At 38.2% G+C, this 24,012-nt stretch overlaps 3 protein-coding genes across 3 annotated transcripts; 1 reads left to right on the top strand and 2 right to left on the bottom strand.

Annotated features, from left to right (window-relative positions):
- Positions 1-261: 261 nt before the first annotated feature.
- Positions 262-780, bottom strand: LOC145040414 (uncharacterized). The gene has a single exon (XM_078988347.1). It carries the CDS (start codon positions 778-780, stop codon positions 262-264), a length of 519 nt encoding a protein of 172 aa, XP_078844473.1.
- Positions 781-861: 81 nt separating this feature from the next.
- Positions 862-1,419, bottom strand: LOC145040413 (uncharacterized). Its single transcript, XM_078988346.1, has one exon. It carries the CDS (start codon positions 1,417-1,419, stop codon positions 862-864), a length of 558 nt encoding a protein of 185 aa, XP_078844472.1.
- Positions 1,420-20,224: 18,805 nt separating this feature from the next.
- LOC145040412 (uncharacterized) lies at positions 20,225-20,782 on the top strand. Its single transcript, XM_078988345.1, has one exon. The coding sequence runs from the start codon at positions 20,225-20,227 to the stop codon at positions 20,780-20,782; it is 558 nt and encodes a 185-aa protein (XP_078844471.1).
- Positions 20,783-24,012: the final 3,230 nt, after the last annotated feature.

Raw genomic sequence — 24,012 nt, 5'->3', positions numbered from 1 at the left:
AACAGGCCGCTACCCTAGCATCCATTGCATCTCCGCCGACCACCCTATTCTTCATTTTTTTTCATTCACGATGACACCTCCCAAGGGAGGAACACAAGCAGTACAGCTTGGGGGCCGGAATCAAAACTTCATAATTGAACTATATTATAACATATCAAAACTTCATAATTAAATTATATTAACAAGTTTTATTTGGTTCAAAATAATGATATATCAAAAGTCTAAATAAGAAAACCAATATAAAGATTGTTACATTGTTAATCAAAGTGGAATACGACGATCTTTTGCATTTTTAAAGTCTTCTATAATTGTCTCTAAACTAATCTTTTTAGCAAATTCCCTTTCGAAGTGCAAAACCAATGAGTCATTTAAACACTTGTCTTCCATTTTATTCTGTAACCTTGTTTTAATGATGTTCATTGCTGAAAATGATCTCTCTGTTGTAGCAGTAGAAACTGGAAGAGTAAGTATGAGACTAGCTACTCTATAAATAAGATGAAAGTTTGCTACTCTTCTAGTCTTTATCAACCATTGACACAATTCTGACATAGATGTCAATTGTTTATAATCTGCATGTTGAATGACATCAATCTCATAATGTTGAAGTTGTATCTTCAAAACTACTTTCTCTTGTTCATTGAAATCTTCAGGATAAAACTTCTCTACTAACTTAATTATATCACCACTTCGAAAAGGCTCATCAACACTTTTAGGATCTAAAGTTGTTGAAAGTCGAAGCAACTTCGTTGAGTTATCGTTGAATCGACGATTGAGTTCCATTATTTGACAATTAATTGCTTCGAAAAATATATCCACTCGGTAATGATGTTCAAGTGTATGATTACTACACTCGTTACGAGCTCAAGCCCCTCTACTAAAGTATGGAGAAGACATATCAGTGATATCAATGTTGCGTTCCTGACAAAATGACATAACAAGACAGAGCAAACCATCCCATCTTTCATCTTGAGATTGTCTTTGTAAAGCTTGACAAAGTAAATCAGTGATCTCCATTATTTCTTTCTCGAGATGAAGAATAAAAATGAACTCAAATGTAGTAATAGCCTCATATGCTGAATCTGCACCGCCTTTGATTGAACCAGTGCCATCTTTAATAATTTGAAGTAAAACCTCACAAGTTGGACTAAACATTTTGATTAAGCTCGAAACTGATTTGAGGTGAGAACTCCATCTAGCATCACCCGCTCGTTGTAATGTACCAATTTGATTAAGACCTCTACCCATCTCTAACTCATCAATAGAAATCTTATATGAAATTTCCTCGGCTTGTGCACCTCTAAGTTGGTCGGAACACTTGGAGGAAGCACCAACAACATTGACAACAAAAGATAATCGAGTAAAAAACTTTTTTAATGCAACAACTCCTCGTGAAGCGGCTATTAATGCTAATTGCACCATCATACCCTTGCCCACGAATTGACTTAAGATCAAGATTATTATGTGACAATACATAATAAATTGCATTCTTAAGCGTTTATGTTGTAGTGTCAGGTACATGAACAAGCCCAAAGAAACGCTCCATAACAAAGCCATCTTTATTTAAAAATCTCAAAACAATTGACATTTGTTCTTTGTTAGACTGATCACATGCTTCATCAACAACTAAACAAAATTTTCCACCATCAATCTCCACACAAATCATCCTCTTCACCCTAGTTGATATGAGGTTTAGAACCTCTTTTTGAATTGACAGTGATATATATGATGCATATTTTGGAGCAGTACGAAACAATTCTTCAATCTTCGTGTTAAAATCGCCAATTGCCTTCAACATTTGATGAAAATTTCCTTTGTTTATGGAATACAATCCTTCATCGTGGCCTCTATATGCAACTCCTTGAAAGACACACCAACGTACTACATAAATAGTAGCTTTCAATCTTAATCTATTATTTTACGCTCTTCTTCTGTAAATGTCTCAAACACATTTCGTATATCTTGCGCTCGGTTTAACAAATCATCACATGATTTTTGTGCAACGTTGTGAATAGATGTATAATCAGTCCCTATGTGATGCAAAAAAGCACAACTTTTTCCACCAACTTTCTTCTAATTTTGAAATCCATCTATAGTAAATGCTTGTTGGCCGTAATGTCCCATTCTAAAAGGCTTGTTAAATAGAAAACACGGAAAACAAAACGTAACATCTAAGCTCTCTGAATATTCAAGCCAATGATATAACTTAAACCAAGAAGCTTGAAAATTATGTTTATGGGTTTCTGGTCCGGATTTTGGATATACAGAAAGTGTTTGTTGAAAGGGACCAAGATTAATACATGCTCGCCTAATAGTATCTCGTTGATTAAACGGATAATCATAAATTTGCTTACGCAAACCAGGATCTTGTTCCAGTGTGTTAAGATCTATTTCATCAATTTCAAGATGAGATTTTTTGAAACGGCTAACGGTATTAGGAACATTGGGTGTGGGGGCATCTTCATCCAAAACGATCTCCGGTGGCTTTTCAGAATCTTGAACATAACTTGGGTGTTTTCTTTTAAAAAACCCATGAATAGTTGATTGTTTTTTCATGTTGATATCCACTACAATAAACAAATGATTTCCTTTTTATAAAAAAGATAATATAAAATATTTATGATATAAATTAGTTTTATATCAAAACAACAAATATAATATATATATATATATATATATATATATATATATATATATATATATATATATATATATATATATAGACACACATTCGTCCAACCTATACAGATTTTCAATTCCAAGGAATTTATATGCAAATAAATCAACATTTATTTTAAAATAAAGAATAATAAACTAATACATATAATAAATCAACATGAATAATAAACTAGCTGGGAAAGCTCGCTCCGCGGGATTCGGTTAAGACCAGTAAAGTATGTTGCTATTGTCTACAATCCACGGGAGTTTGGTTTTGACCATAGTTTTTGTGTTTTGATAACCGAATCAGTCAAGCTATCTTTAAAATCACATACAGAGCAAAGCTAAAAGGACCCAAGTTAAAATTCAAAATTTTATATAATCCATATAAAATTTACAATTTAGTTCTTCTATAGAATCAACTCGGTAAATTTTGAATTTGAAGGCACTAAGTGAACCTCCCAAATCCACAGGTGAACGTACGCTTGACTTGGTGCGCACATCTGTTCCAGAAGGTCCAATACTGTTTAAAAAATATCAAAAATGAAACTAAATAAACAAAGGAAAAGCCTAAAGAGTGTATAAATAGGGCATAAACTACAAAAACTCCAAACCTCCAACACCAAACCATCCACTCCAGCCACCTCAGACCCAGCCGGGCCACCGACGTCTCCCCTATACACAGGCCCCAAAACCCCGATTTTTTTTATTACTGAAATATATAAATAGGGCATAAACTACAAATATCTTCATGCATATAAGGATAATATATAAGATGTATTTATGAAAGAAAACACAAAGTCTAACACCTCGATTATAATGTAAACAAAATAAAAACTCGAGTTGTAGCCACAATCCATAACAAAAAAGCAGAAGATACAATGGAAACATGCTTGAATCAATTTAGTTCACACATATTATACACAAAAAATAGCAAAAATTTCCTAGATTAGGGAACCCTAAATTGGGTGTTTCATCAATTTCATTAAAACAACCTAATCTTACAACAAATTACTAATTAAATGAAAGGTAATTTACAACCCAATAAACAAAACCCTTTGAAAGCAGGAAATAGAATTAAAACTTACTACAAAATTTCTTATCAGGACTCTGTCATTTCAGATTCCATATCTTTCCAGAAAGTTGTTTCAGGTTCATGCATATCCAATTTCCAGCACCTGTTACAATTACAAATCTACAAAGGAAGCTATGTTTCATTTTTTATATTGAAATCAAGATACATTTATTAAGATAGGAAACTTACCATTAGCTCTTCTTTGAAGAGTAGTCTGGTCCAAAACTGTTGAAACCATTTTTTTATGTTAAAATCAAAAAAATTTAACTATAAAAATTGTATGCATGGGCAGTTTGGTCCAAAACTGTTGAAACCATTTTTTAAGTTTAAAAACAATGTGTAGGGGCAGTTTGGTCAAAATAAAATATGTATGATGAAGTTATAAACCTAGATTCTTCATAATCAATATATTTTGATGATATGAAATCATAAATTTACCTATTTGCATACATGATACATACACACAACAAATAACTCAGCATTCAACATTCTACCATATTAGATTATTGACTAAACATGGTTAACCATGTTTCCTGAAACTATAAAAAAAATATTAGTATTTATAGAAAGTTAGAAACTTTATATGTTTGTTAAAAAAAAGAAAAAGAAAAAGAAAAAGTTTCCACACCTTTTATATCCTCAAATTGATTATAAAGCTTTCTTCCCCTGATTTATTCTTTGTTGTATTTGACTTTAAGATGCTCACACTGTGCAACTAAAAGTAATGATAGAAACTGTTAAAACTTACAATAGGGTGAAAATTTAACCATGAATTTACTAATTTACCCACCCATTCTTGAACTGTAGAAACCATGTTATTGAGATCAGGAAGAACTGAGTCAGCACAATGGTGTGCTTGAAGAGAGAGCTGAGAGTGGTCTGGTTTCAATATCTACTTCCTAGACTGCAACCACCCAAACTTTCCTATCATGTTCATATCTACCTGATATGCCCCTCAATTCATCAGACTGTTTCTCCATTTTTTGGTCTAAAAATAAACAAAATTAAGAATTTCTAACATCTATAACAAAATTATTATTTATATCTGCAAATGAAAACAGGATAACAAAACGATAACATTAATTTCATAAGGAAAAAAGTCACAAACATGCATATACATTTATACATAGAGAGACTATTAAAGATTTCATTAAAGCGTTTATAAACATGAAAACAAGAAAAACTCATTTAAAAGTATAGTGTTGTTGTGTTTGCATTAAGTAGAAAAAACAATAATAATAGAGAAACTAACCTGCAGTTGGTCTTCACATCTTTTAAGTTTTTCACTATATTCTCTAATATTAAGAAAATATTTATGAATCTGCAAGAAAAAAGAAATTTTACAATACGAATACAAAAAAATAAAAAAAATAAATTAATGGAAGTATGTTAATTGAACATCAAAGTTGTCTGACCTTAATTGAACATCAAATAATTTCATTCTTTCTTGTTGCTTTATATTCTTTTATTTGATTAATGAATATAATAAATGAAGTACATACTTGTTTTTGCAATCAGCAAATTCTCTATTCGCGGGCAATTTAAGAAGCCCTTCTAGTAGCTGGAAACATAGGTCACACAAAATCAGTTGATATGCAACAAAATGTTTTTTAGTTGTACCAGAATGTGAAATGTTGGAAGAGCAACAAACCAGATACATTTAGTGCCTTTGTGTCCTCAGATAAAGACAGTCGATATGCATGGACATCGTTGTACCCTGCAAAAAGTGATGAGTATATTAATTGACTATAAAGAGCGTATAATAAAAGGATCTGAATTTGCATCTAAAAATGAAGAAAATACGCAATCTGATACCTATTGGTTCTTGATAAGATTACCGTAAATTACACTTTCCACAAACAAATGGCCCTAATTCAACTGTTGTTTTGTTACCTTTAAATCATGTTCATCAATTAGGGATTCGTACTCCAAACCACCTCCATCGCACAACCCAAACACAAAGAAGAGTTCAATAGTTATCTGCGAATTCAATCAAAATCGTTCAAAAACAAAGGTTGTCACACCCCAAAACCGGAACGGCGGAAACGTTCTGGGGTGGATGACGTCATGTCAAGTATCACAACACATGCATTATAGTAATCAAAGTACAACAAAACATTGCATTAATAGTAATAGTTTTACAAGGTTACATTACAACAATTTAAAGTAATACAGTAATAGAATAAATACAGCATGGTACAAAGCTATCTTCATCAACAGCTCCGGGGATGTACCTGTCTAATGCTAACCTGAGAATACAAGTTATTTGAAAAGCGAGTATCAGCATTTTTACAAATGCTGGTGAGTTCATAAGCATTTAGTGACATTTCATTCAAATAACTTAATAAAGTGATAGTTTAAGAGATTTCAGTGTATTAGAGTTCCTTCCAGAAAATCCTATATTTTTTTAAATAAAAGCAGCCTTCTACCAAGACTGGTCAGTGTAATGTGGTAAGAAGAAGTTTCCCTTAATTGCTAATAATATCAAAATACTGAATTTGATTATTAAAGAAAGCAGAGGCATCAGGGAATAACATATGCCTCAGCAGTGAGGACTGCTGACTAAGGCAAAAGAGTCATAGACTCCAGGAAAGTATCAAACTAACGACACGCCTGGTTTAGTCTAACAAATGGAGAAACAGACCCCCGAAGGTACCAAATGAAAGGTACAACTGGTAAGGTCTAAAACAGTGAACGCAGACCGAAGACGATACCAAATGGAAGGTACATCTTGCAAGGTCAAACAGTGATAACAGACCCCAGACGGTATCAAATGAAAGATACATCTTGTAAGGTCAAACAGAGATAACAGACCCTAGACGGTATCAAATGAAAGATACATCTTGCAAGGTCAAACAGAGATAACAGACCCCAGACAGTATCAAATGAAAGATACATCTTGTAAGGTCAAACAGAGATAACAGACCCCAGACGGTATCAAATGAAAGATACATCTTGTAAGGTCAAACAGAGATAACAGACCCCAGACGGTATCAAATGAAAGATACATCTTGTAAGGTCAAACAGAGATAACAGACCCCAGATGGTATCAAATGAAGATACATCTAGCAAGGTCAAAACAGTGTGACTCTGAAAAAGGTGACATCAGCATACAGTGTAAATCGCCGACGAAATACTGTTACCTTAAAGCCATGAATTATAAGGCAACCCAGGATACTCGTAACCATACTGACTAGAGTACTAGACGCCCTACAAGCATCTATATAATGTGACATTTGTCACCCCTTGGCTTGGTAGGCCGTGGACTGTAGCTAGCAGTCAGGGTGCGGGGTTGTCAATCCCGTATAGGCCTATACACACAATGTCCGCTCTCCCTACAGGAGACTCTGGTTACCAACTAGACGACGGAGAAGGCCGCGTCCCAAAGATGCATCCCAAATAGAGGATAGTGTGTTACTAGGAGGGAGTGGGTTTCTTATGTAAGTGTAGACTAGAGGTATAGACTCTTAACTGAATTGACTGAAGAAAACTCATATGTCTATGCTCGTATACGTAATATATAACTAATGAATTGAACGACCTTCAGATGGACATCCGATCCCACCAGACCACATCTCAACGAAGAAAAGGAAATAGGGCAGACAAGCATTCCTAAGTCCTTCAATAATTATTTATATACATCTATACAAGCATAAACATACATTTAACTATGCTTGAGTGTGTATCATACGGTGAAGTATAAGTGTACAATGGAACATCTGAGTCGTGAAGTATAAGAGTACAGTGGAACATCTGAGTCGTGAAGTATAAGAGTACAGTGGAACATCTGAGTCGTGAAGTATACGTGTATAGTGTGGGATAATCGAACCATGAAGTATAAGCGTACCAAGTATAAGTGTATCACGAAGCAGAGACGACAATAAGTGATGTAAGAACATCTATCAAGTATAAGTGGAGTAAAGTCGTTATCCAGTATAAGTGAAGGAGAAATCGTATCACTAAGTAAGAGCGTGAATAAGTATAAGCGTCATCAAGTATAAGCGACTATAGGTATAAGTGAAAGTGTTACCGAGTCAGAGTATAAAATAAGTATAAGTGAAGCAGCAGTGTTTAACAAGTAAAAGTATACGTCAAAAAGGGAAATCTTTAATGAAAAGCCTTTATGTACAGAGAAAATCACAAATTTTATTCCTTTGTAAAATACGTTTAAAACCTTAGAGGATCTTTCATAAACCAATTTAGGATGAATTTGAATAAATCAGTATAAGTAAAAGTTATGAAACAGGTAAAAGTCATTTTAGTGTCCCACTCGGTAAAACAGTGTAAAAGTGGTAAAATCTTGTGCATGCGGGTTATCAATCATATGCGATTGACATGATCACTGGCATGTTTAACTTGTATTCCCCCCTATAAAACATTTAAAAGCATTTAAAAGGTTCATTCAGGGGTATGAACTCACCTGGTGTAAGTAGGTCCGACGAAAGTGTCGATTGGGCGTTCGGGGTCACGCAAGGACTTGAACACACACAAGGACCTATTTTAACATATGATAACATATGTTCACATACAATTAGCATATAATATACTAATTAAACAATTATACACACTCAAAGGAGTGGAAAACACTTTTGGTTGAGTGTTTGGGGTCCCGGGTAACGTTTACGGGTGCTAAGGGTCTCTTATCAGTTGTGGGACTTTGCTATACTCACATATCAAGTGTGTAAATGGATTTAAAACACCAACATGGACCAAACAAGGAGTTTACGGCCCAACCTAAGGTAGTTTACGGCCGTAGACTCCCTAGGTTCTATTCTTGGGTGTTTGATGCTTCTAGCTTGTTCATTGAATTATTCTAAGCATTTTTCCTAAAGGGCATGAGTGGATTTGAGGCCTCTAAGGGTACTAAACAAGAGTTTATGGCCTAGGAACTCTCCCAAGGGAGTTTACGGCCGTAAACTCTCAACCTTTGAGTTTAGTGAAGTTTTAAGCCCCTATTGCTTTCCTAGAATTTTCTTATGAAGTTTGATGCTATTTTGGTTGATTAAAACCAACATTTGAGGGGGTTTTGGGGAGTTTACGGCCTAGACACTTGCTTGGGCCGTAAACTCCAAATCAAGCCTCATTTCATTGTGTTTAAGTCCTTAAATCCTTCCTAGCATTTTATAGAAATAGTCTAAGGCCATTTAAGGGACAAAAACCAACATTTTGGGCATGTTTGGGGAGTTTACGGCCTAAGCATGTGCTTGGGCCGTAAACTCATTTTTATCCTTCATTTTGATGTGTTTTAGTGATATAAACCCAAAATACCAAGTCCCTAAATTATGTATGAAGCCTAAGGGTGGTTTGGGAGTGTTTTTGGGGCCTTTTAACATGATTTTGAGGTGTTTACGGCCTAAGCTTGTGCTTGGGCCGTAAACTCTCTTTTGTCCCCTAAATCATTGTGTTTTGATGTTTAAACACTCCTAGGCAATCCCCTTAATTTATTTCCAAGCCTATAGGGACAAGTTTGGGTCATTAAGGCCTCATTTTGGGTGTTTAAGGCCTAAGGAGGTTCTTAGGCCGTAAACTCCTTTTTCATTGCTTCTAAGTCCGATTTTTGGGCTATAAACTCAATTCAATATGTTTAGAATAAGCTAGGGTAAGCGGACTTACTATTTGGAAGTGTTTGGTTGCGGTTTCGGGGCGAAAACGGGTCTAGAGAGAGAGTATAGAGAGAGTGTGTAAAAAGTCTCCAATAGACTCCACTCACCCTTATATAGGGTTTTGAGTTGGGACACAGTGGAAGTCTACCCGATACTGCCGTTAAACGGGGCTTTTGGTCGCACCCGATTTAGTGGTCGTAATAATAAACTAATATTTTCCAAGTAAATGGAAATATGTGCTATGTATTTTATTTTCTTTTATCACGACTTAACGGCATATAAACATACACAATTGAAATGTTTATTAAACTTGAAGACTTCTCATTAACGGAACTTTTGAACAGTGGAATATTCCGTTAACGGTAACGGAGAAATGTAACAGGACAACTTGGGTTGTCACATCATCCCCCCGTTAGAGGGAATTTCGTCCCGAAATTCAGATCTAGGTAAGGAAGTAGGTATGAATGGCCTAGTAGAGGTAAGAGAGTACTTCCTATGTGGTTGTCCTTGCATCCCCAAGTGATCTCTGGTCTGTGTTTGTCATTTCAACAGACCCTCGCGTACGGGATGCGGATTCCGTCTCGTGTAGCTAGTGGGTTCCAACTGGTGTATCTACAAGGTTAGGGTTCTCGATGGATTCTATCAAGATGAGTGAGGTACGAAGAGTGTTGTCGGGAATTCACGTATCAAGTCTAAGAAGTGAATCGATCGAATGTGAACCTTGTGGTATATCCGAAAGTAGTAGCGGCCTGAAAAGGGTCGGACCATGTCTCCATGAGGATTCTCGGATGGTCCTAAGCTCTCGGAAAGGAGTAGAGCTTTTCAGTACTAAGAACATAGTGTACTTCTATGGCAAGATCAACACTGGCGTGATCGCCATTACTAAGTTCCTAACGTTCTCGCTTGTACTGGATGTGTAGTCCTTCAGGTTAGTCCTTAGGAAGCTCAGGTGGTCTTCGGTTTCGTGTTTTCTTTCAACTGGCTGATAGAGGCTTTCTAGATCGTCGAGTGGGTTGTGTGACTATGGTTATCAGTTTGCTATAGAGTGTCTATCTTACGCTTGTGCAAAATGGACCTGCACTAACGAAGATTGAGATACGGAAACCCTGAGGGTCGAGGAGATAGGGTTTCACCTAACGAGCATTGGACTATCTCGGGAGGTAGTTCTTATTATCTCTGCGTGAGATAGTATTCGTGGAACACCTAATAATCCAATGAATCTCTAAGACTGTGGTTTATCCTAGCATGGAAGGTGTATGTTCCTGCATAACCCTTCTACTAACACCAAGGCTGGTGTCAAGCCTATGATCTCTTCGGAATCCAGGTCATGAGATTTAACGCAGCTACTTTCACACTTGACCAAATATTCTTGGCTGCGAAGGTTATCCTGTGGTTCTCAGTATCCTAGTGTTCACTTTGGAGAATGTATTCCATCGTCTACAGGGTGACGACGATTTCCTCCATGCAATAAGGTGGAGGATGATAGGCACCACTTGTCTATAACGAGGTGGATGAAGTGCCTGAGTAGTGCGGGCATATACTGCAACTACTCATCCGGAGATTCTGGGTTTTCTCGGTCTAGGTTAAATCTAGTGAGTATAGAGTCTACTCACTCGGAACTTTTAAGAGTTCAACCCGTAGTGATTTTCTTGACTTCGGCTCCTATGTTATGGAATATGGTGAAGGTGTTTTGCTAAGAGGTCCGTGGTAGAGCTCATACTAAGCCTAACCACAAATACCGCGTGTATGCGAGCAGTATAGAGTTGAGGTCGGCGGGACGTTCAGCTGTGCGACTCCACCCCAAACCCACAACCCAACGAGGAACAGGGAATAGGGAGGAAACACACACCTTTAATCTTTTTGATCTCAATTATATGCCACCCTTATGCATATACCTGATTATAGCGGTCAGTCTCATGAGTTCTATTCTCTAGGTTCACGAACCTGATGTGCGAGGTGCGAAGGGTCTCTCGGGGAAATTATACGGAGTATGCTTCGGTCGGATGTCATCTTCTAGAGTATCTTGTAGTGTGTTTCACTTCGGTGTTCATCTGACTACGAGGGGTCGGTCAACAGTGTATGGTATCTTCCCTTGGGTGCTTCGGAAGGTTTGAGATAAGAGGGACGATTGACGGATCGTATTAAGTTGGTTTATTTGTGTTAGGTTCAGGTTCGGAAGAACCTTTATTTGTCGATATGGCTATGGAGAAAGTTCTTTTTACACAGCACTTAAGGATTTACACACGGTTGCACGAAATCAAACCATGATCAATAGAGTCGTCGAAATTGGCACACTTCGACATGATATAAAGTGAAGATCGATAGAGTCATGTGACGAACAGGCACACAAGTTCGAGGCGTCTTGGGTTTCGTCCTACGTATCACTACCACGGATACTTGGACCGATAGATTCGACGCGGAACTATAGAGAGTTCTAAGTGTTTCCGAATAGAGTATCTTTTCATGAACGGGTTCTCACGAGGCGTTTCTATAATCGCCACACATATACTAGTCATGTACATTTAAGGTGGGGAGGACTATTGACTGAGCGACCCCGCCCTAAATCCACAACCAAACGAGGAACAGGAGATGAGGCGGCATTCGCTCACTCTAGGTCTGTCCATCTTAAATATACATGGCCGTAACGTATATGTTTAGCCACTATAGTTTTACCTAATAAATTTTAAATTTTATAACAGTGCTGCGACTTTCGCCTTGCTGGAAAGAATTTACATTGAATTAGTCTTTTAATGTATTTAGCTTTGTTATCTGAGATCGAGAGTCGTACCAAAAATCTACCGAGTTCCTTGACGTTTCTCCCTAAGCAGTAGTGTCAGGCTCCTTCTGTGTCTTTGTCTTTTCCTTCGGTTGGGCAATCCTTCTTGAAGTGTCCGAACTCGCCACATAGGCGGCAAACCTGTGTGGCCGCCGCATTGGCGATTGATGCAATACGTTCCACCGGAGTTCTGCATACACGAGCAGTATGCCCCTTCATGTGGCACCTAGCACAATAGAGTTCTCGGCAGGCACCATGATGATGGTAGCTGCACCTGCTGCAGTGGGGAAGGTCTCCTAGATACGGTCTTCTTGGAGTCGGGAGGGAAGGGTAGACAGGGGTACAGACTGCCTCAGCTCGTTGCCCTTCGGAAGGTCCTTGAGCCGAGGTACTTCCCTCCTCTATCTTGAGTTTTCTCTTTAGTGGGTTCAGTTGAGGTTCTTGGGTGGCTGAGTATGGAAGTGTGGGTTGATGTTGTCCATTGTCAGGATTGGAATTTCCAACAGGCACCTTGCTAACATTGGCGTTGTTAGCATTCAGGTGAGCCATGACAGCTGCTACGGCTGCTGAAACTGCAGCTTGGAACGTAGCTTCATCAAATAGGAGAGTAGGTTTCTTGCTTGTGGATTGGTTACGCTTCTTCGGTGGCATGGTTTTTCCTACACGGAAAGGAATACAAGGTAATGAGAGACGATGGTTAACCCTGGACGTTTCTGTCCTGAACGTATTAGGCATAATATTTTTCCCGTGCCTCGGGTATTGGTTGTCTGAGTGTCGACCTACATCCCTATGATGTAGTCCTGGTAATCGAAGTGAGTGTATGAATATCGGAAAAAGGCCATAAGATGCAAGTCGTTCCTACTAAGTTACCTTTATACTGAGAAAGGTTTCACTCTCCGGTCTGGAGAGATTTGAGAACAGTTCGGAATGAAGCTGCGGGAAGAGAGGCTCATGAGGGCTTATGGCTAAATAACCTCATAGAGGTGTGAGGATCCGCTCTAAGCGCATTACTGGCAACGGGAACAAGGCGATTTACCTAACACATAGCGTGAGCAGTGTAATCACTAACTCACTAAATTGTATTATTTTATGGGTGTATTAGCGTGAAGAACACGAGGAAAAAGACACTTCTCGGGGTTCCACGTACTGGCTCCCTCGGTCTGCCTCGTATCCTTGACTGGAATTGGCGTTGGTTTCCTTCGGGTAGTTTCCTAGGGTTCTCTCCTCGTACGGACATATTGAATTTCTACTCCGCCTTCCTTCTGACTCCGACTATGGGTGTCATCACTTCATGATGGATGACTGGGAATCTCCGAAGTTTAGGCGAATTTCTCGCCGTTGTCCCTAAAAGAACACGGGCACTTGGTGCATTCAATAGTCTCGACCCAGTTCATTTATTTCCGAACAGGAAATCTTCTAAATGAACTTCTTCGGGGTCGGAATCAACTCTTCTGTTATGCACTGAAGTGGGTAGGGTTTACTACAGGGTTCGTGCGAGAATGGAAATGTCTAAAGAATCCTAATAGATTATTAACATTTCGCTGGATGATCCACATCGAGTCCTGCTACGATTACACAGGGTATACAAATCATATATAGCTTAGATCCGATAGGCCTTTGAATATGTGATACTACTCTAGAACCACATCCCAACGAGGAGAAGGAAATAGAGCGAAACCACACATTCTTAGTCTATGGGATCCTTATTATATATAACCTTGGAAGTATACCCTCTGTAGTTGTAGGTATATCAATAAGGATCTTTTAATTCTCACACCAGGTTATCTATGTATTCCAAATACCCCTATGGTATTTTAATTCTTGTTCGTTTTCTCATCTTCTGAATGTCATTCTGGGATTAGTGTGAATCTTTTAGCGCTCTAAAATACTCCTATAGTATTTTAACTTTATGTTTGGCTCTAACAAATCCTAGTTGGTAAGTTTCAGACCTGTTGCACACCGCAATCACTCCCGAGCACACGTTCATCGCATCTCGAATAAAGGTAGTTGATCATGTTACATTTATTCCAGCGTACGATTACATAATTGCCCAGATTTGTCTGTAGTGCTCAACATCCAAAGACTTTTATTCTTGTTCTTCTTGTGATACTTGTGTTCGAGTGCTTAGATTCCGGATGTTATTATACTTTGGTAAAATATGGTTATATTTTAAAGTATAATTTCTTGGTCAGAGTGTTTTATCCCTTTTGTATTTATAGGCTGTATATCTTTTATGAATTGATATACTTAGCTCACTATAAACAATGCTCTGATACCAATCTGTCACACCCCAAAACCGGAACGGCGGAAACATTCTGGGGTGGATGACGTCATGTCAAGTATCACAACACATGCATTATAGTAATCAAAGTACAACAAAACATTGCATTAATAGTAATAGTTTTACAAGGTTACATTACAACAATTTAAAGTAATACAGTAATAGAATAAATACAGCATGGTACAAAGCTATCTTCATCAACAGCCCCGGGGATGTACCTGTCTAATGCTAACCTGAGAATACAAGTTATTTGAAAAGCGAGTATCAGCATTTTTACAAATGCTGGTGAGTTCATAAGCATTTAGTGACATTTCATTCAAATAACTTAATAAAGTGATAGTTTAAGAGATTTCAGTGTATTAGAGTTCCTTCCAGAAAATCCTATATTTTCTTTAATAAAAGCAGCCTTCTACCAAGACTGGTTAGTGTAATGTGGTAAGAAGAAGTTTCCCTTAATTGCTAATAATATCAACATACTGAATTTGATTATTAAAGAAAGCAGAGGCATCAAGGAATAACATATGCCTCAGCAGTGAGGACTGCTGACTAAGGCAAAAGAGTCATAGACTCCAGGAAAGTATCGAACTAACAACACGCCTGGTTTAGTCTAACAAATGGAGAAACAGACCCCCGAAGGTACCAAATGAAAGGTACAACTGGTAAGGTCTAAAACAGTGAACGCAGACCGAAGACGATACCAAATGGAAGGTACATCTTGCAAGGTCAAACAGTGATAACAGACCCCAGACGGTATCAAATGAAAGATACATCTTGTAAGGTCAAACAGAGATAACAGACCCTAGACGGTATCAAATGAAAGATACATCTTGTAAGGTCAAACAGAGATAACAGACCCCAGACGGTATCAAATGAAAGATACATCTTGTAAGGTCAAACAGAGATAACAGACCCCAGACGGTATCAAATGAAAGATACATCTTGTAAGGTCAAACAGAGATAACAGACCCCAGACGGTATCAAATGAAAGATACATCTTGTATGGTCAAACAGAGATAACAGACCCCAGACGGTATCAAATGAAGATACATCTAGCAAGGTCAAAACAGTGTGACTCTGAAAAAGGTGACATCAGCATACAGTGTAAATCGCCGACGAAATATTGTTACCTTAAAGCCATGAATTATAAGGCAACCCAGGATACTCGTAACCATACTGACTAGAGTACTAGACGCCCTACAAGCATCTATATAATGTGACATTTGTCACCCCTTGGCTTGGTAGGCCGTGGACTGTAGCTAGCAGTCAGGGTGCGGGGTTGTCAATCCCGTATAGGCCTATACACACAATGTCCGCTCTCCCTACAGGAGACTCTGGTTACCAACTAGACGACGGAGAAGGCCGCGTCCCAAAGATGCATCCCAAATAGAGGATAGTGTGTTACTAGGAGGGAGTGGGTTTCTTATGTAAGTGTAGACTAGAGGTATAGACTCTTAACTGAATTGACTGAAGAAAACTCATATGTCTATGCTCGTATACGTAATATATAACTAATGAATGGAACGACCTTCAGATGGACATCCGATCCCACCAGACCACATCTCAACGAAGAAAAGGAAATAGGGCAGACAAGCATTCCTAAGTCCTTCAATAATTATTTATATACATCTATACAAGCATAAACATACATTTAACTATGCTTGAGTGTGTATCATACGGTGAAGTATAAGTGTACAATGGAACATCTGAGTCGTGAAGTATAAGAGTACAGTGGAACATCTGAGTCGTGAAGTATAAGAGTACTGTGGAACATCTGAGTCGTGAAGTATACGTGTATAGTGTGGGATAATCGAACCATGAAGTATAAGCGTACCAAGTATAAGTGTATCACGAAGCAGAGACGACAATAAGTGATGTAAGAACATCTATCAAGTATAAGTGGAGTAAAGTCGTTATCCAGTATAAGTGAAGGAGAAATCGTATCACTAAGTAAGAGCGTGAATAAGTATAAGCGTCATCAAGTATAAGCGACTATAGGTATAAGTGAAAGTGTTACCGAGTCAGAGTATAAAATAAGTATAAGTGAAGCAGCAGTGTTTAACAAGTAAAAGTATACGTCAAAAAGGGAAATCTTTAATGAAAAGCCTTTATGTACAGAGAAAATCACAAATTTTATTCCTTTGTAAAATACGTTTAAAACCTTAGAGGATCTTTCATAAACCAATTTAGGATGAATTTGAATAAATCAGTATAAGTAAAAGTTATGAAACAGGTAAAAGTCATTTTAGTGTCCCACTCGGTAAAACAGTGTAAAAGTGGTAAAATCTTGTGCATGCAGGTTATCAATCATATGCGATTGACATGATCACTGGCATGTTTAACTTGTATTCCCCCCTATAAAACATTTAAAAGCATTTAAAAGGTTCATTCAGGGGTATGAACTCACCTGGTGTAAGTAGGTCCGACGAAAGTGCCGATTGGGCGTTCGGGGTCACGCAAGGACTTGAACACACACAATGACCTATTTTAACATATGATAACATATTTTCACATACAATTAGCATATAATATACTAATTAAACAATTATACACACTCAAAGGAGTGGAAAACACTTTTGGTTGAGTGTTTGGGGTCCCGGGTAACGTTTACGGGTGCTAAGGGTCTCTTATCAGTTGTGGGACTTTGCTATACTCACATATCAAGTGTGTAAATGGATTTAAAACACCAACATGGACCAAACAAGGAGTTTACGGCCCAACCTAAGGGAGTTTACGGCCGTAAACTCCCAAGGTTCTATTCTTGAGTGTTTGATGCTTCTAGCTTGTTCATTGAATTATTCTAAGCATTTTTCCTAAAGGGCATGAGTGGATTTGAGGCCTCTAAGGGTACTAAACAAGAGTTTACGGCCTAGGAACTCTCCCAAGGGAGTTTACGGCCGTAAACTCTCAACCTTTGAGTTTAGTGAAGTTTTAAGCCCCTATTGCCTTCCTAGAATTTTCTTATGAAGTTTGATGCTATTTTGGTTGATTAAAACCAACATTTGAGGGGGTTTTGGGGAGTTTACGGCCTAGACACTTTCTTGGGCCGTAAACTCCAAATCAAGCCTCATTTCATTGTGTTTAAGTCCTTAAATCCTTCCTAGCATTTTATAGAAATAGTCTAAGGCCATTTAGGGGACAAAAACCAACATTTTGGGCATGTTTGGGGAGTTTACGGCCTAAGCATGTGCTTGGGCCGTAAACTCATTTTTATCCTTCATTTTGATGTGTTTTAGTGATATAAACCCAAAATACCAAGTCCCTAAATTATGTATGAAGCCTAAGGGTGGTTTGGGAGTGTTTTTGGGGCCTTTTAACATGATTTTGAGGTGTTTACGGCCTAAGCTTGTGCTTGGGCCGTAAACTCTCTTTTGTCCCCTAAATCATTGTGTTTTGATGTTTAAACACTCCTAGGCAATCCCCTTAATTTATTTCCAAGCCTATAGGGACAAGTTTGGGTCATTTTGGCCTCATTTTGGGTGTTTACGGCCTAAGGAGGTTCTTAGGCCGTAAACTCCTTTTTCATTGCTTCTAAGTCCGATTTTTGGGCTATAAACTCAATTCAATATGTTTAGAATAAGCTAGGGTAAGCGGACTTACTGTTTGGAAGCGTTTGGTTGCGGTTTCGGGGCGAAAACGGGTCTAGAGAGAGAGTATAGAGAGAGAGTGTAAAAAGTCTCCAATAGACTCCACTCACCCTTATATAGGGTTTTGAGTTGGGACACAGTGGAAGTCTACCCGATACTGCCGTTAAACGGGGCTTTTGGTCGCACCCGATTTAGTGGTCGTAATAATAAACTAATATTTTCCAAGTAAATGGAAATATGTGCTATGTATTTTATTTCCTTTTATCACGACTTAACGGCATATAAACATACACAATTGAAATGTTTATTAAACTTGAAGACTTCTCATTAACGGAACTTTTGAACAGTGGAATATTCCGTTAACGGTAACGGAGAAATGTAACGGGACAACTTGGGTTGTCACAAAGGTGGATGAAATTAAATAAGAACATATGAGGAACCTGGTGGAAGATAAACACCAGAAGCGGTCAACGTATTTTGGAATAAAGCGTTGTGGTGGGTAGCGGAATTGTAGAAGAAGAGGATTAAAGGAGAGTGAAACAGTAGACGGTTGCGTGAAGTAGGAGAACAATCGACCCGAAGAAGATGATGCAAGGTGTTATGGATCCATTCGTTGTCGAGCTTTGTTTATATCCTTTCCAATACAGGTTTACGGTTTTCTAGAGTCGATGGGAAGCAGCGGTAGCAGCACTGTCCGGCTTCGTCGTCGGTATCTGGAAACATTACAAGACGATCGCCACTGTCTCTCGTCTAACCCGCGAAAGCCTTACGCTTCTCTGTCAAATACTGTAGCAGGCGGTGGGAAAATAACACAAATCGGATGTTGAATGGGTGATGAGAAAGCGAGTGGGGGGAAGATAAGGCAGAACCGGTGGGAGGAGACGTGGGAATGACACGTATCAACCCCATCCTTATCCTCACACCACTCTTAATAATCTAAGGGACAAAATTATCAACACCACAAACTTTATTATATATATATATATATATATATATATATAAGAATAATTGAAGGGTCATTTTTGCCAAAAAATCAGATGTTCACTATTCATCTTTTAACACAACTTTAATATATATATATATATATATATATATATATATATATATATATATATATATATATATATATATATATATATATATAAAATAATGTATACATATTACGTATTTATTAATTCATTTTGTATATCTAATATCTTAATTCAATATATGTATGTGAGAGTATAAAATGTGTAGTCAATTCAAAATGCACAGTTTTTACTTTATTAATAACGTATTGTCTATTTGCCTAGTGCCCTAATATATAGACTATGATATATATATATATATATATATATATATATATATATATATATATATATATATATATATATATATATATATATATATAATCTATTAATAGATGTATAAAGAAAAAAAAAGAAACATATGTACCTGGAAAAGTGAGAATGAAGACAACGGAGACTCGATAAGGTGCAGGCTCCGACGACGATGGTGTCGGAGTTCAGGTTTCAATAGCCAACAGTCCAGGCACCGGCGAGGCGGTGACTAGCAACGAGTAGAGAGGGCATACCATACGAACGATGTGAACAATCCAACGATCGGAAAAGTGTACAAGACAACAGTGGTCTTAAAGGACGGCGATGTTCTTCCGATGAGTTTCGAGAAATAGTATTATGGTGGCCGAAATAAACTTTGGATCGTAGGTTTAAACTTTTCAGTTTTCTTAAACCCAAACTTGGGTTAAATTGTTATAGTTTGGATTAGATCGTTGAGTTTTTACAGATATTATGTTTTCTTATTTTATAGAATCCTAAATAAATAAGATTGGCTCTGATTTTGTTTGTGATATTCCGATAATTATGATATCGTTTATTATACATACATACATATATATATATATATATATATATATATATATATATATATATATATATATATCCAACTATAATATCTGATTATGTATAACAGTCATTAGAAGGCATAAAATCTGGGAGGCCAGCCCCTAAGACGGTCCGCCACTGACACCTCCTATACCACCACCTCATAAAGTTTTTAGCATCAACAATATCAAATCTCACATACCTTTGATTCTCGATCTTGAAAAGGCTCAATTACGACTCTTGGCGCCATCTTTTCTCCACCTTCTGTGAAGCTTAGGATGCTATTGATCATATCGACAACACTTATGGCAAAACCACTCCGGCTCCTACCACACCTGAATGGAAGAAGGTTGATGTCGTTGTTCAAATGTGGATTTTCTTCACTCTTTCTCAACCTCTTCTCGACATGGTTCTTGTTCCCGAAGCAAATGCCGAGGAAAACGCTCGTCAAGTTTTGATTAATCTTGAAAAAATATTTCGTGACAACAAAGAATCGAAACTCATGCAACTTGACAACTATCTCCGCAATATAACCATGGGTGATCTCTTGGTTCTAGCCTATTGCTCGAAAATTCAGAATCTTGCATCTTTAATCCGCAACCTTGATGCTAACTCCAAAGTTCATGACAAACACCTTGTCAACTATGCTATCAATGGTTTGTCTTCTCGTTTTGAATACATCTCAACCATCATCTGCCACACCAAACTGCTTCCTTCATTCCACGAGATGCAATCCATGCTATTATGTGAAAAACAACGTCTTTTGCTTCCCCAGAGTATCCCTACTCAACCACATGTCGATCACTCCTCCTTTCCATCAATTTTACATGCTGGAGAAACTGCAACACCACATAATACTCGTAGGAATGACAACCGAAGGCAGCAAAATAATCGCCGCTGCCAGCCACCCCAAGGCAACCAATAACCGGCTGCATAAAATTATGTCGGCCAAAATACTGTCGGCCACAGCAGCTCGCTGGCGCATCTCCAACAACGTTGTTTTCCTCTGTTGGGTGGGTTATCGTACCTGCGGTCCAGCAACCACAAGTCCAACAGCAACAACATTTTTTAGGCCCACTCACAGCCCATCTTACGCATGGACTAGACCACAATATAGCATTCTTGGATCTCCTCCTAACAGGCCCACTAATTCCTATGCAGCCCACGTCAGTGTTGGGTCTCACGCTGGAACTGGACAACAACAAGATAATTCTTTGACACCTCCTTGGACTTGGTTTGGGAATGATCAACAACCTACATCTTTACCTCAAATGTTTAGCTCATTGTCGTTGCAAGATCTGGGTGAATGGATAATGGATACGGGTGTGACGGATCATGTTCATGCTAATGCAGGTATACTCGATTCCACTTGTAATAATCATAACTTTCGTCATATACTTGTCGGGGACGGATCCAAAATACCCGTGACTGTGACCGGACATGCCAAATTTCTTATTAAAAATCCTTATCGCCCTTTACATTTTTATAATATTATTGTCACCACATCAATTATTAAAAATCTAATTTCCGTTCAAAAATTTACTCATCACAATAACTATGCAATTGAATTTGATGGGTTTGGTTTTACTGTCAAGGATTACATGACACGACAACCTCTAATCCGATGTGATAGTGATGGTCCACTCTACCCGGTCATCCCACCACACCTCAAGCCTTCGTTTCTGCAAGCCCTTCTCTTTGGCACCAACATCTCGGTCATTTTGGCAATAAAGTTTTAGATTCTTTAATTTCTAGCAATTCCATATTATGTAATAAAAGTTTGTGGAACACTATTTGCTCTACATGTCAAATTGGCAAACACACTAAACTTCCTTTTATGTCGTTTGATTCTATTATTTCTAATGTTTTTGACATTATTCATTCCAATGTTTGGACTTCTCCTATTTCTAGTGTGGGTGGATTAAAAATATTATGTCATATTTCTTGATCATTTTTTTGATTATCTTTGGGTTACCCTTTAAAATGAAAATTGGATGTATTCTCCAAATTTGTTGAATTTGTCACCTTACTCAAAAATCAAATTGACATTACCATTAAATATCTTCAATGTGATAATGAGGGCGAATTTAATAACACAAAATTTCATGCATATCTTTCCAAACATGGTATTCAATTCGCTTCTCATGTCCCCACACATCATCCCAAAATGGTAAATCGGAACGAATGCTTCCTACAATAAGTAATACCATCCATACCCTTCTTTTTCAAGCCCATATTCCACCCAATTTTTTTGGTAAAAGCCCTTCATATGGCTACCGATTTACTCAACATACTTCCATCAACCTCCATAAAAAACGAAACCCCACACTTTCGCCTTTTCAAACAACACCCAACCTACACTCATCTTCATGTTTTTGGATGTCTATGTTTCCCTCACATTGAATACCCACATAAACTCTCACCCTGCTCCTCACCTTGCATCTTCCTTGGCTACCCCTCTCATCATCGTGGGTACCGTTTCCTTGACTTGTCATCCACAAAACTATCATTTCTCGTCATGTCACATTTGATGAGAATACTTTTCCTTTCCTGTCTATCACACCAACCAAATCTCCCACTTATACCTTCCTTGATGATGATTCTGATCCACCTCCCTCATCTCGATTTTATTCCCACACCGAAACTACCATACCTTCATTAGTCTCTCCTTCACCTTCTCCTACTTCCACCTCTACCATAGACTCCCTCTCCCTTCCATCCCATAATAACCCTACTCAAACTGTACCCATTCACCACATGACCACCCGATCCCACAACGGTTTACTTAAACCCGTTGACCGCCTCAATCTCCACAGATCGTCCATCTCCCCTGTCCCATGGTCATACTTACAGGTTATGAAGGACCCTAACTGGCAACAAGCTATTCATGATGAGTATAATGCTCTTATTGCAAATGGAACTTGGACCCTTCTTCCACGACCCACTGGGGTCAATATTGTTCGCTCTATGTGGCTTTTTCACCACAAGTTTCATGCAGATGGGTCTCTATCTCGCTACAAGGCACGACTTGTAGCTAATGGTCACAGTCAGCAACAGGGTATAGATTATGAGGAGACTTTCAATTCGGTTGTCAAACCATCCACTATTCGTACTGTTCTCAGCATTCCAATCTCACGCAATTGGCCAATTCAACAGTTGGACGTGAAGCATGCTTTTCTTCACGAAAATCTCCAAGAGACTGCCTATATGCACCAGCCTCCCGGATTTAGAGACTCTCAGTTTCTAGATCGTGTATGTCACCTACAAAAATATTTATATGGTCTCAAACAGGCACCCAGAGCTTGGTTTCACAGATTCACTCAGCATGCCTCTACTAATGGTTTTTAGCGGATCCGCACTAACCTATCTTTGTTTATCCTTCAGACTCCTAATGATATAGCCTATCTATTACTTTATGTTGATGATATTATCCTCACTGCCTCTTCTACAACTATGCTCCAACAGGTTACTTCACAGATGATCAATGAGTTTGTCGTGAGAGATCTCGGAGCTCTAAATTATTTTTTGGGTATACCTACAGTTCGATCCACTATTGGCTTATTTCTTTCTCAATAGAAATATGCTAGTGACATTCTCCAGCGTGCTTATATGATGAACTGCACCCCATGTCGCACACCAGCTGAACCAGTTCACAAATTGGACTTCTCCGGGATTCCTATTCAGGACCCGACTCTCTATCACAGTCTGGCTAGTGCTTTTCAATACCTGACATTTACCAGACCAAATATTGCATTCTCTGTTCAGGAGATATGACTTTACATGCGCAATCCTAGAGACCAACACCTACAAGCACTGAAGCGTATTCTTCACTACATTCGAGGAACTCTCGATCATAGGCTATAAATTCATGTATCCACTACTAGGTCCCTCACAACTTACTCTGATGCAGACTGGGGGGATATCCTGCTTCTGGACGTTTCACTTCAGGATATTGTGTATTCCTTGGAGACAACCTCATTTCATGGTCCTCCAAGCATCAAGATGTCATTTCCCGATCCAATGCAGAGGTGGAGTATCATGGCGTAGCCAATACTGTAGCCGGAATGGCTTGGCTTCACAATCTTCTTTTAGAGCTCAGATGTCCCACTGGCAAGCAACATTAGTCTATTGTGACAATGTTAGTGCGATATATAT

Source organism: Lactuca saligna, chromosome 4 (assembly GCF_052625555.1).
Source record: "Lactuca saligna cultivar CGN05327 chromosome 4, ASM5262555v1, whole genome shotgun sequence".
Lineage (NCBI taxonomy): Eukaryota > Viridiplantae > Streptophyta > Magnoliopsida > Asterales > Asteraceae > Lactuca > Lactuca saligna.
This window is presented reverse-complemented; position numbering and strand designations above follow the sequence as displayed.